Raw genomic sequence first — 14,417 nt, 5'->3', positions numbered from 1 at the left:
TTGTCCTGCAAGTTGCCCTATCTGGTGGCCCACAAGGATAAGGTGGTGTTACGTCTGCAACCGTCCTTTCTGCCGAAGGTGGTCTTGGAGTTTCACATCAATGAGGACATTGTATTACCATCCTTGTGTCCTAAGCCGACACATCCTAAGGAAGTGACCCATCACGCTCTGGATGTGGTTCGGGCTCTAAAAGTGTAATTTGTCTGCCACGGCTCCCTTTCGGAAGTTAAACTCACTGTTTGTTTCAGTGGCTGGTCCAAAGAAAGGCATGGCGGTCTCATCAGCCACCATTTCCAGGTGGATCAGGCAGATTGTAGTACAAGCCTACGCCTTGAAGGTGCCCCCCTTTCTGGTCACGGTCCACTTCACAAGGGCAATCGGAATGTCTTGGGCATTCCGACATCAAGTGTCTGTCGTTCAAGTGTGTAAAGCGGCGACCTGGTCGTCTGTCCACACTTTTAACAAGTTCTACAAGATAGCTGTCGGTGCATCGCCTGATGCCCGTTTTGGCCACAAAGTTTTTTTGCAGGCAACTGTATAGTTGCAATTATGTATGCAACAATTCAATTGTTTTGGGATAAAAATGCAGTACCTTTTGAGTTAATGTGCTGTTGCATTAATTTCTGCAGTTTTTGGTGCGGTTGTGAGTAATGTTACATTAGTTCCCACTTGCCATGGTGAATGAAGTTTTATTCTGTTTTCCCACCCCTCGTTTGGCACTGCTTGGGGACATCCCAATGGCTACGATCGGGCGGTGAATATAAGAGAATTTTTTTATTTTTTTTGTACTCACCGTAAAATTCAGTTCTCTGTAATTCACCGACCGACACAGCACCTGCCCCTCCTGTTTTTCTTTTATACTGCTTGTTGACGTACTGATGACAGGCTGTGGGGTTGTTACCTAAGGGACCAGCCCTTGGGCGGAACTGGAAAGTTCTGTGTTTTTACATAACATGTAATGCCTAGTATTCTCCTAAAGGTGGCACAACAACCCAACGGCTAAGAGGAGCTGTGCCAGTCGGTGAATTACAGAGAAGGATTTTACTGTGAGCACAAAAAAAATAAAATAAAAAATCCTATCTTTCTCTTTCATTGACTGACACAGCTCCATTAATCTTGGCTGTGAAGACGTCCCCAAGCAGTGTCATAACGAGGGGTGGGAACAGCAAACATAACTTCACCCACAACCAGAGATGCTCCAATGGAGGAAACACCCTCTGAATCAACCGCATCAGAACTTGTGGCCACCATATGCATCAAAATGTAACTTTCTCAAACAAGAAGAGTGTAAGTTGCAACATTACACAGCCACCTGCAAAACTTTGAGGTTAAAGCAGGCATCACAAAATGCACTTGCATCAACTTTGTAAAAGTGTGAACAGGTGACCAAGTCCCTGCCTTACACACCTGGGAGACATGCGCTTGATGTCGGAAAGCCGAGGAGGTCCCAATTGCCCTGGTGGAATGGGCCGCAACAGGAAAGGCGGTCACCTGCCCCTTCAAGGCGTAAGTCTAGACCATGATTTGTCTGATCAACTGCAAAATGGTGGGTCGATGAGACCGCCAGCCCTTTTTTCGGACCAGCTACCAAAACAAACAGTCTGACTTCTGGAAGGGAGCCGTGGCAGACCCCTGGAGGGGGGAGGGGGAGGAGAAGAGAGAAAGAAACAGCCAAGGCTGATATCTGTCACTTGATGGTGCTCAAGGCCAGCTTCTGGTCCACTCCTCGCTGTAAGAACAGCTGGATCCTGGAAGAGAAATGGGTGCATGGACGCCACCCCATCCACACACACACACACACACACGGAGATATAAGCCCTTCCACTAACTATGGTATATCTTCCGAGGAGAAGATTTTTTTATTTTTCTTTGTGCCCTCAGCATCGTGGAGATTACCGAGTCCGACAGACCTCGGTTCCTTAGTACCTAGCTTTCAACAGCGATGCCGTTAAAACCAGCTACGGTAAAGCAGGATGGCGTATCGGACCTTGCGATAGGTGTTCTCACATCGGCAACCACCACCAGGCATACTAGGTCAGCATACCAAGGACACCGAGGCCAATCTGGGGCAATCAGTATTACTGGAATACCCTCGGCAGAGCAGACGTGGTAACAGTTTGAGCAGAGGGAAGGCTAAATCAGCAGGTACTGCTCCCATGGAGCCACTGACACATCCACCCAAGGATCTCTGGTCTTGGATAGGAACCTCCGCACCTTACGATTGAGCCGAGAGGCCAGTAGATCCACATCTGGTATGCCCCACCACAGGCAAAGAAGCCTGAACACCTCCGGATGCATTCTCCTGGGTCCACCTGCCAGTTTTCTACTCCTGGGATGTTTATGGCAGACAAGGCCGGTACGCGTCGCTCAGCCCACCGAAGGATGTGAGCGATCTCTCGTGCTGCAATCGAGCTTCTTGTTCCTCCTTGATGGTTGACATATGCCACAGCCATGGCGTTGTCTGACTAGATTCTGATCGGAAGCCCCCGTAGTCTCATTGACCATGTGGAGAGGCATAGCATGATCGCTCGAAGCTCAAGCACATTGATCACTAACTGGGATTCCTCCCTCGACCAGAGGCCCTGGGTCAATTGTACTCGCTGTACTCCACCCCAGCCGGTCAGGCTGGCGTCCGTTGTGATCAACGTCCAATGAAGAGGTAAGAACGATTTCCCGGACTGAAGGGCCAGAGATCTCAGCCACCAGAGAAGAGAGTCCCTGACTAACTGGCTCACCCGAATCTGCTGATCCAGGGATGATGGAGATTTGTCCCATTTGGACAATATCTCCCTCTGCAAGAGTCTGGTGTACGGTACCGCCTCAAAGAAGGTTACCATGTGGCCCAGAACTCACATGCAGAAACGCAGTGACGACCCCCTGCGGTTCATCAGCAGCTTCACTGCGACTGAGAGTCTGCAGTTTGTCTGGGGGGGAGAAACACTTTGGCCTCCACGGAATCCAGCAGTAAGCTTAGGTACTCCAGACACTGGGTCGGCACTAGTATCGACTTTGAGGTTCAACACCCACCCAAACTCCTGTAGCGTTTGCATGGTGATCGCCACATCCACCCTTAATTCTGAGGTGGCAGCTGCTCTCAGAAGTAGATCGTCCAGATACCCCACAATTGCGATCCCATGTTATCGCAACAATGCCAATATTGGAGCTAATACCTTGGTAAAGACTGATGCTCTGGAGAGCAGTGGGAGTGTATCCAGGGACGCATCACAGACCTACTTAAGGCTGTGCACCAACTAGTGTGCCAATTCTGCACAGACCAGAGGGGACTGTTGCTTCTCTAATTCACAGTGCAATAGTTTTGCCCACTCGGTAAGGGTCTGCGACACTAATGCCATGGCCGTACCGGTCGAAGCACATACCCCACCAATGTAACCATGGACTGGGCCACTGCCTCTGCCCTCCTGTCGGTAGGGTCCTTAAATGCCTGAGCCCCTTCTCCCGGAATCATGGTTACTTTATTTAACCTGGATACTGGGGGCGCCGACCATTTTTTTTTTTTTTTTTTTTAAGAAGGCTCTCTTCAAAGGGGTACCGCACCCATTCTTTTTGGGACCGAAAGGGTCAGTTGCGGGCATCACCATTCCTTGTAGATGAACTTATCAAAATAAGTCAGATACGGAACCACCTTAGGTGTACGGGCTGGCTTACGGGACCCAAAAGGGATCCTGCTGCATTCTGTATTTTCATGGCACCACTCAAAGCGTTCATAAGTGCTCCAACTAGCGATTTTTTTTTTCCTGCGTGGACCCGGATCCTTCTCACTATGCGAACAGTCCTGGTCAGCGTCCTCTGACACATCACAGGGGCTGCCAGTCACCGTGGGGCCCAAGTCTGAATCAGAGCTCTCCCTGGAAGATGGGGGGCAGGGGCTGTTTTTACCCCCTTGTACCTCCACTCTGGCAACAAACGTTTCAAGGAAAAACAAAGCGTCCAAAGGCACTGCACTGTTTGCAGGTGAGCCGGCTGCAATTGCAGTGAGATCTGGGTAAGAGGCGCCATGCTGACGCACCCTGGGAGACTTAGGACAAGGTGCTCAATCCCACCCTCCTAGCTGCTACAGACTAAGGGGCCCCACCGCAGGAGTCGTCACCCTGACCGAGGGCTGTGTCAGCTCACAAGTGTCCAGGAACAAAAATGTGCGCCGTTCTGAGGCACAGGAACCAGCGCTGGGGAGAAGGAAAAAAACAAAAACAAAAAAAAACACGCTGAGGCTACAAGAAAAATGCCCACCGGCCATCCTTGCATAGAAAAATAAAAAGAGAAAATGGCAGATGACTATGCTTCTCAGAGGCCAACGAAAAATGACCGACGATCACGCTGTACACACAGAAAGTACACTGAAAATGGTGGCGGTCAGCACTACGGCGGCAACACATGCAGGGCCCACAGACCCCAGCAAGACAGACAGCCCCAGGCACACAGACAACCAGCTCAGCCCCCAATCGAGGTTCAGAGCCCCCCGGCCCAGGCACACACACTACAGCCCAGTCATGTAGCATTCCCCACGGGGTTGGGGGAGGAGGGAATACAGGGGGAGAGAGGAAAAGGGAGAAGAGGGACCCCCCTAATTGACCTCCCAGGGAATGTCCAGCTGCTCTGTCCTGCCGAGAGAGGCAGAGCTGTACTTACCATCTGGATGAGCTGGAGGAATCCCATCACAGACCCACACCCGAGCAGTATGGGGTGGCCACGGCACACTGTGACAAAGACATCAGTAGTCCGGTCATGTGTGCTCACCGGCCACCCCTGGAGCCTGATGGGCATGTCGTGCCCAACCCAGCGCATAGCTAGGGCCTGCACACGCTCGATGGCCAGGCTGGGGAGACAAGGATCTATATTATCCAGTCTCTCATCCAGCTGACAGATCACAGGATCAAAATCTTGTGCAAAAGGCAAAAATCCAGAAAAACCCCGACTGATGGTCCCGCAGGGAGCCTAGGTCCTTCACTAGAAAGAAAAAAAAATTGAGCTGCAGGCTGAGGGGTTATTGCCAGAGGAACCACCCCTGGGCGGAACTTTACAGTTCTGTTTTTCACATGTATTACATGTTCTGCCTAGTCCTCTCCTGAAGGTGGCGTAATAACCCTACAGTCAAGGTTAATGGAGCTGTGTCAGTCAATGAACCTCCCTCTCCAGGAGACGCTGCACAGCTTGCCTTTTTTTTTATATAAGTGTTGGGCCAGTTTACACGAGAAAGCGTTGCAGCAAAATCACATTCTGTGCAGGTTATCTGCAGCACACGTGAATGTGCTACCCTTGAGATCCATTCATTTGTAATGGCATCCAAAATGCAGCAGTTGCAGCCACCAAGGCCGCATAGTAACCACAGTAGCATGCAGCACAATTTGAGAAAGTTGTGCTTTCACTAATTTGTCTTGCCGTGTGTTCTATCAAAATGGAAATGCATGTATTCCATTGGGAACAATTATGTTTTTGTAGTGTTACATTTGACACAATTTTCATGCCATTTTATTTTTTGGAGGGAGGCGGCTGAATTTAAGTCCCTGTCCACACCACAAAAGCATCAGATCCATTTATGTATGCACGTTTGATTCTTCTCCCCTCGCTGTACTAGGGTACAGTGCCTATAGTTTTAATTGTATTTTTCGCAGATAAATGAAATATGCTTTATGCTGCAGTTTATTTTTGTAACTTAATTCTGCATAACACTGGTAAATGTTTTATTTCATGAGATAATTTAAGATGGCGGGTTCAGGCAGGTCAGGGCAAGGCAACTGGAGGCAAGTACCGTATTTATCTGTGTATAACACACCTTTTTAAGAGGAAAGTTCATTTAAAAAATGTTTTTTTCTGAAATATATTTTGTAGCAAAGGGTCAGTGCCCACGAATGCAGCCTGATCAATGTCAATCTGCAGCCCATCTACCATCAATGCAGCCTGAACCATCATCTACTGTTTACTCGGCTCTGTCCTGCCATCTGCATTGGACCAGCTCCTGTGATAGACAGAACACTGGTCCAATGCCAGTGGCAGGACTGTGTGACACGAGAGGCGAGTGGGAGAGTAAACAGATAACGGCTCTGAATTCCAGCGGCGCTTGTCCCCCTCTGTGGTACACTATCAGCGTATAGCATGCACCTGTGATTTGTCCCCTATTTTCAGGGGAAAATGGTGCGTCATATATGCTGATATAGTAACTCTTAAGGCCTGACTAGTAGAAATTTTGAGCCCTGCTCTAATCTTTCCTCAGAGCCGAGTACTTACCGTGTGGTTTTCCTTCTCTGCTACTTTCTTCAGTTTCCTTATAGCCTTTGTGCATCCCTAGTATAAATCATAAGACCTCATTTGGAATATGCAGTTTTGGGCACAAAATTCAGATACTGTTATGGGTGCTGATACTAGCCATTTTTTGCGAGTATAGGTACTCTTGAAAATGCTCAGATACTGTAAGGGACGTGGCTTGGGAGCAGACCACCTCCTCCTGTCAGTGCTTTGCCCGCCTCCTCCCATTGGCATCGCTAGGTGCAGGCCTGCCCATCCTAACAACCCACAAGCGTTGTTTCCTTGCCGCACACCTCCTTCCTCCAGCTCTGAGTTCCTACCATACAGAGCACTGGATCAGAGCTCTCCCTGGCTTAATGCTGAGGCAGAGAACGGGGGGGCTCTGTATGAAGACGCAGTACGGGCAGTATCCCTTTGTACTGAGCAGTGGGGTTCTCTCCATGTACCATGCCTGCAGTCACTTCTGCCTGTTGTCTCCTTCCCTCTACCAGCTGTCACCACTGCCCCATGTCTACCAATAAACCTCCTATCCCCATCCTCTGTGCCCCCCCCCCCCCCCAGCGATGACAGCCTTTTCCATCTAAACTCCAGCCCACAATCCCCATTTCACCCCACCCTCAGCTACCCCCATCACCCGACTCCCAAACACACGACAGCTTACCTGTAAAATCCTTTTCTTTGAGTACATCATAGGACACAGGTCCCACTCTTTTATGAGGTTTAAGTATATTGCTTGGCTACAAAAACTGAGGTATACTTCCTGTATTGGGTGCGCCAGTGTCAACACCTGAAGGTAGGAATAACCCACTAAGTAAATACTTAGGCTTTGTGTTTTATTATGTACTCCAAAAAAAAGGATTTTACAGGCAAGTGGTTATAAAAATCCATTTTTTTTGTTGTAATACGACAATGTGGGAAAGGGGCATGAATACTCTTTCAAGGCACCAAGTAGGCATTATCCCAATTTGGCTACACACGTAGAAATACAAAGTGACCCCCTTTGCATTTCCCACACGGCAAAATAAAATGCACTTAAAGTGGAAGTAAACCCATGGATTTAAACAGTTAAAAAAAAGGCATGCTGGGAATGCTAACTGCACATTGGCTATGCTCTCAGCCAAATGATCAAACCATCCAATGGCTAATCTTCAACTGCTATGGTGCTGCACATGTGATTCGTTATGATGCCAAACAGAGGCAAAGATGGCAGCTTCCTTGGCTGAAAACGATAGGGGAGTTTACTTCCACTTTAACTTCCTCAGTATCTACTCACCTTTTCCCATACCACCACACACTTTGTGAGCAAAGTAAAATACATAGCACTTCTGGGTAAACATGCACCACATTGCCCCTCCTCCATGTGGCACATGGGGGGGAGGCTGTGTGTAGAACACATAGTTAAACATGATAAATTTGTCTTCATTTCAAAGTGCTACTGTGCATACAATACATCTCTACATCATTCTAGTAAAGATACTAAAGATACAATTTTTGGACATGGTCTTTATTGGTGGCTTTTTCAAAGTAAAATTTTCACTGTCAGTAATTTAGAGTTTAGTACATTAGGTTCTTTAATCATAAAAAGAAAAAACCTAGTAACAAGTTTAACACATTTAAACTAAATAAGGCAAATGAACAGTGTTGTGTCGGCCCGCAACAGTTCTTCATTCGTGCAACTTCTAAACTCCAAGAGGCCCAATTATGTAGCGTGAACAAACCCTCCATTCCCCTTGTCTAAGAAACAATTTGTTAGTGGATTGATTTTAATGCGTTCTCACTATGAAATAGTTTGCCAATGATCTCTGGCTGCTGCAAGCCAGGGCAAACTCATTCCCTTAAAATTAAGAAATGTTCCAAAAGTGGCTAAATATCAGGTTATGGTTTAACTCCTTGGCGCCGACAGTATGCATATATGTGGCCTCATTGAGGGAAGTGCCTTTAACAGAGTGGCTGCATAAATGCAGCCCTGTGTAAACTTAACTTGTTGAGTGCGCTCGCTGTACAGCAGGGGATTGGTAAACTCACAATGCATACTTGTAATTGGGAGCTTTCAAATGTGACCGACAGTGGCCACATGACCTTAGTGCTCAGATTTTAGACATCTTAAAAATGCTAGGAAGCAGTCAGCGCCAAGGGGTTAAATTTGCCTCCCTGTTCCATTAACCATTTCACACAAGCAGGGGAAAAAAAAAAAAAAAAAACAAAAAAAACACACACATTTAAGTCTTCAATCTTCCCAAAGGCAATGCCATCTTTTGATGGCCAAGGTATAGCTAGCCTCCCTTATTTTAGAAGCTCATTTGGCAGGGGACACAGTCAACTTACACATTAAGATGAAAAATGTATTCATTCCAAAAGTTGAGTCCTGAAGACACTGGATTCAGTTAAAATAAAAATTAGACATGGCTTGGCAACTGGCAGAGCCAGAAACATTTTAGCAAAGAGTTACAGAAACTGATTTTAAGTCATTGTACATAATAGATCCCCTCCTGGATTAAGCACATTTTTCAAAATAAAGCTTTAGCAAAGGCCAGAAAAAAAAGAGAAAAAAAAAAGAAAAAAACAACATTTCTCTACAGAACAAAAATATGTACAACCTATTCATACAGAAAATATTCTCTGGGTTAGAGTAGTACGATCTTAAGGGGGAGCCATTCATTCTGTGCAGTCCATCGTACCTCCAAGAATAAAGTATCTTCTAGTTCCAAACATGGCGTTTGCAATGTTCAATCGCCTAAAAAATAAAATCACACCTTTAGTCATTCAGGAAAAAAAAAAAAAAAAAGCCTTACTACTGATAAAGCAGCAGGTTGTATTTGATATTTTAGCTACCCTTGAATTGAATTTACAATGCGGTGATCAATATCAGTGCATGAGGGAAGAAAAAAATAATAAAAATAAAGTGGTACAGCTTTTGCCTGCGCCTCAAACAGGTTAAATACTTCTGACATGCAGGGCAGGCCCTCTTGTTTGAATAAATCTATCACAAGTCAAATGGCAAAAAGACAGGCTCACATTAGCAAGTCCATTCATTTCCCCACTCCCCCCAAAAATGACACCAAAATACCCTTTTAGCTGGGGAGAGGGACTGTTACACACACAGCTGTCATTCCATAATATACAAGAGCAGATACCCAATATAGCACTGAAAAGGGCTACGGTCCCAAGGAACGCATGTATAAAGTAATCCCAGACTGTATGCAAATAAAATACAAACATTTTATTGGACCAATACAAATATACCCATCACCAAAATATAAAAGTACACTTGTCCCAATCACACACTTGGTCACCTGTCATATCGTAATCTCAATCAAGCATATCAACTGATAGCAAATGTTTAAGACAAATGCCCAAATCGGGTTGGTGACAGCAATCTCCCTCCATTAAAAAAAAAAAAAAAAAAATGGGGGCGTTTCCCATATCCAACTACTCAAGAGTTGGAAATGTAAAAATACACCGCTGAATGGAGCCAAGACTTCCTTTAGCATAAAGGGAAAAAAATAAAATCTGTGCAATCATAGTACGCTAGTTTATCAGTTCCAACAAATTCCTAATATAGCACTCCATGCAGGCTCATAACGGTGTACATTGGTAAATTTGCAAAAGCCTTGGGCTGCTCATTTTGGGTTCCCATCATTGGGTGAGGTTTTTCCAGGAAATTGAATGTTGGAGCTCCATTTGTGGGGTATAGATGTATATCACGTCTATACCAACAAGGGCCCCCTCAAGTGTCTGTTGGAGTTTCCGAGTATATCTGCCGTATCCTTAAACAGAAGTTGGGTAACCATTATCTAAATCATAGTAAGGCATTTCCCCAAAGGGCCTCCCACTGCCGACACTATAGGTTTTGCAGGGTTTTTAAGGTTTGTGTGGCTTTAAAGCCTCATGCACACGAGACGCAGTTAAACGCGCGTTCAGATGCAGTTGGACAGTTTTTTCAACTGCACCTGAACTCATTCAATGTTATCCTATGTGTCCATGCACACAGTCTCGTTTTTTTCCGTTTATATGCAGTTGCGTTTAATCTCGTTTTTCCAGAAGCAAAAAAATGCGCTCAGAAACAAATTTCTGCGTTTCAGACGCAAAACGCGGCAAAACGCCGCTACCGCGTTTAGCCGCGTTTGCGTTTATATGCGTTTTTAAAGGTGACCTTTTTTTTTACATTAAAAATCTCAAAAATGATTGCAAATGATGAAAAACCATTAGAAAAATATTTTAAACAATTGCAAGTGGACAATCCACAACTTGTGGCAAGTGACGTGGCAAGTGGACAATCCACAACTTGTGGCAAGTGACATGGCAGGTGGCAAGTGATGAGGCAAGTGGACAATCCACAACTTGTGGCAAGTGACGTGGCAGGTGAAGTGGCAAGTGACGTGGAAAGTGGACAATAGACAACTTGTGGCAGGTGACGTGGCAAGTGACCTGGCAGGTGACGCGGCAAGTGACTTGGCAGGTGACGCGGCAAGTGGAAAATCAACAACTTGTGGCAGGTGACTGGCATGTGACGTGGCAAGTGGACAATAGACAACTTGTGGCAGGTGACGTGGCAAGTGACCTGGCAGGTGACGCGGCAAGTGACTTGGCAGGTGACGTGGCAAGTGGAAAATCAACAACTTGTGGCAGGTGACTGGCATGTGACGTGGCAAGTGGACAATCCATAACTTGTGGCAGGTGACGTGGCAAGTGACGTGGCAAGTGGACAATCCACTTGTGGAAGGTGATGTGGCAAGTGACGTGGCGAGTGGACAATCCACAACTTGTGTCAGGTGACGTGGCAAGTGGACAATCCACAACTTGTGGCAGGTGATGGGGCAAGTGATGTGGCAAGTGGACAATCCACTTGTGGCAGGGGACGTGGCAAGGGACGTGGCAAGTGGACAATCCACAACTTGTGGCAGGTGATGTGGCTGGTGACGTGGCAAGTGGACAATCCACATCTTGTGGCAGGGGACGTGGCAAGGGACGTGGCAAGTGGACAATCCACAACTTGTGGCAGGTGATGTGGCTGGTGACGTGGCAAGTGGACAATCCACATCTTGTGGCAGGTGACGTGGCAGGTGACGTGGAAAGTGGTGTGGCAAGTGGACAATCCACAACTTGTGGCAGATGGCATGGCAGGTGACGTGGAAAGTGGACAATCCACATCTTGTGGCAAGTGACGTGGCAGGTGATGTGGCAAGTGACGTGGCAAGTGGACAATCCACAACTTGTGGCAGGTGATGTGGCAAGTGATGTGGCAGGTGATGTGGCAAGTGGACAATCCACATCTTGTGGCAAGTGACGTGGCAGCTGACGTGGCAAGTGACGTGGCAGGTGACGTGGCAGGTGACGTGGCAAGTGGACAATCCACATCTCGTGGCAAGTGACGTGGCAGGTGATGTGGCAAGTGACGTGGCAAGTGGACAATCCACAACTTGTGGCAGGTGACGTAGCAGGTGATGTGGCAAGTGACGTGGCAGCTGACGTGGCAAGTGGACAATCCAAAACTTGTGGCAGGTGACGTGGCAAGTGACGTGGCAGGTGACGTGGCAAGTGATGTGGCAAGTGATGTGGCAAGTGGACAATCCACAGCTTGTGGCAAGTGACGTGGCAAGTGGACAATCCACAACTTGTGGCAGGTGACGTGGCAGGTGACGTGGCAAGTGAACAATCCACAACTTGTGGCAGGTGACGTGGCAAGTGACGCGGCAAGTAGACAATCCACAACTTGTGGCAGGTGATGTGGCAAGTGACGTGGCAGGTGATGTGGCAAGTCACGTGGCAAGTGGACAATCCACAACTTGTGGCAGGTGATGTGGCTGGTGACGTGGCAAGTGGACAATCCACAACTTGTGGCAGGTGGCATGGCAGATGACGTGGAAAGTGGACAATCCACATCTCGTGGCAAGTGACGTGGCAGCTGACGTGGCAAGTGACGTGGCAAGTGGACAATCCACAACTTGTGGCAGGTGATGTGGCAAGTGACGTGGCAGCTGACGTGGCAAGTGGACAATCCAAAACTTGTGGCAGGTGACGTGGCAAGTGATGTGGCAGGTGACGTGGCAAGTGATGTGGCAAGTGGACAATCCACAGCTTGTGGCAAGTGACGTGGCAAGTGGACAATCCACAACTTGTGGCAGGTGACGTGGCAGGTGACGTGGCAGGTGACGTGGCAGGTGACGTGGCAGGTGACGTGGCAGGTGAACAATCCACAACTTGTGGCAGGTGACGTGGCAAGTGACGTGGCAGGTGATGTGGCAAGTGACGCGGCAAGTAGACAATCCACAACTTGTGGCAGGTGATGTGGCTGGTGACGTGGCAAGTGGACAATCCACAGCTTGTGGCAGGTGGCATGGCAGATGACGTGGAAAGTGGACAATCCACATCTCGTGGCAAGTGACGTGGCAGCTGACGTGGCAAGTGACGTGGCAAGTGGACAATCCAAAACTTGTGGCAGGTGACGTGGCAAGTGATGTGGCAGGTGACGTGGCAAGTGACGTGGCAAGTGGACAATCCACAGCTTGTGGCAAGTGACGTGGCAAGTGGACAATCCACAACTTGTGGCAGGTGACGTGGCAGGTGACGTGGCAAGTGAACAATCCACAACTTGTGGCAGGTGACGTGGCAAGTGAACAATCCACAACTTGTGGCAGGTGACGCGGCAAGTAGACAATCCACAACTTGTGGCAGGTGATGTGGCTGGTGACGTGGCAAGTGGACAATCCACAGCTTGTGGCAGGTGGCATGGCTGGTGACGTGGCAAGTGGACAATCCCCAACTTGTGGCAGGTGACGTGGCAAGTGGACAATCCACAACTTGTGGCAGGTGCCGTGGCAAGTGACACGGCAAATGCAAGTGTACAACTGCTCTCTATGCTGCTGCTGCTCACTCTGATCAAAATAGCAGAAATAGTTAAAAAAAATGCTTTGAGAGCTTGGGGAGGGTCTACATGATGTTATCTTTATAAACGCGTCTAAACGCAAACGCGTCTAAACGCGTCTAAACGCGACATGCAAACGCGGCAAAACGCGCGTTTCTAAACGCGCGTTTCAGCTTTTGTTTCATCTGCGTCTCGTGTGCATGAGGCCTAAGGAGGGGTGCAGAACACAGGAGTGTTAAATGCTTCAACCATTAGATAGTCCAGTTCTTTCTTGGGGATAAGCCCAGCTTCTTCTGGGATTTTAGGTCAAGGAAGGTGTTTAAGATGGTTTGTCTCATCCCCAAGTTGTCGCTCAGCTTCTGCTGCAGTCATAAGGACCACATTTCCTTCCCCCCACCTCCCTTTTCACTATTACAGGGAATTTATTTTTTTTAAATTTCATTGAGGGCTATATGTTCCTCCTTTAGTCAGATTATCTATGGGTTGTCAGTATGCACCAAATTCAACGACCACGACAGCATGGATGACTACTGGGACTGCTTTGATCACCAATAGGATAAGACTAATCACATTGTGAGTGTCCCTGAAATAGTGCTAGTGTCACCACCATTTATTATGGATGACTTGTGATCTGATGCTAGACTGGGTGAGCGAACACTATAAGAGACTGGACTAGCACATTTCTGCCCATGTGCATACGAAACTCAGTGACCCAGGGAAGCATCCAAGGCTTTTGCAAACTTGCCAACGTACACCGTTATTAACCTGCATAGAGTGTTATATTGGTGATCAGTTCCAACGGATCCCTAACTAGTGTAGTAGGATTGCACAGAGATTTTTTTATTCCAAGAGAAACCTTCGCTCCATTCAGCACCATTTACATTTTCAACTCTGGACTAATTACATGTGGAAAAACTCCCCACTTAAGTTTTTTTTTTTTTTATAGAGGAAGATTGCTGTCACCACCCCAATTTGGCATTTATAAGTCTTACACATTTGATATATCCATGGATATGATCACTTGAGATTATATGACAAACCTAATTCTGTGTTGACTCCCCTCAACTAAGTGTGTGATTGGGCCCAGTGAACTTTGACAATGTTCTTTTGGTAATGGGTGGAGGCTTCAATATTTTTGCTCGTTGAATATTTGTATTAGTCCAATAACATTTGTATTTAAAATTGCATACTGTCTGGGATCACTTTATACCTTCTTTCCTTGGGACCTTAGCCCCACTTTTCATTTTTTCCCTCCTACTTTTGCCATTGGGAAATACCTTGAGGTGCGAAA

General features: G+C 47.2%; 1 protein-coding gene across 1 annotated transcript in view; it reads right to left on the bottom strand.

Moving 5' to 3' along the window:
* Window positions 1-7,746: 7,746 nt before the first annotated feature.
* Window positions 7,747-14,417, bottom strand: part of PSAP (prosaposin) — a 42,451-nt gene continuing 35,780 nt past the window's right edge. Inside the window, exon 14 of the mRNA XM_077454571.1 lies at window positions 7,747-8,995. Coding sequence (XP_077310697.1) covers window positions 8,960-8,995 — 36 coding nt within the window. The 3' untranslated portion in view covers window positions 7,747-8,959. The remainder of the gene's footprint in view (window positions 8,996-14,417) is intronic.

The sequence above is a fragment of the Lithobates pipiens genome, unplaced genomic scaffold (genome assembly GCF_037356315.1).
Source record: "Lithobates pipiens isolate NorthernLeopardFrog02 unplaced genomic scaffold, aLitPip1_a1.2 Scaffold_25, whole genome shotgun sequence".
NCBI classification, from domain to species: Eukaryota; Metazoa; Chordata; class Amphibia; order Anura; family Ranidae; genus Lithobates; species Lithobates pipiens.
The sequence above is the reverse complement of the archived record's forward strand: the minus strand, read 5'-3'. Positions and strand labels throughout refer to the sequence as shown.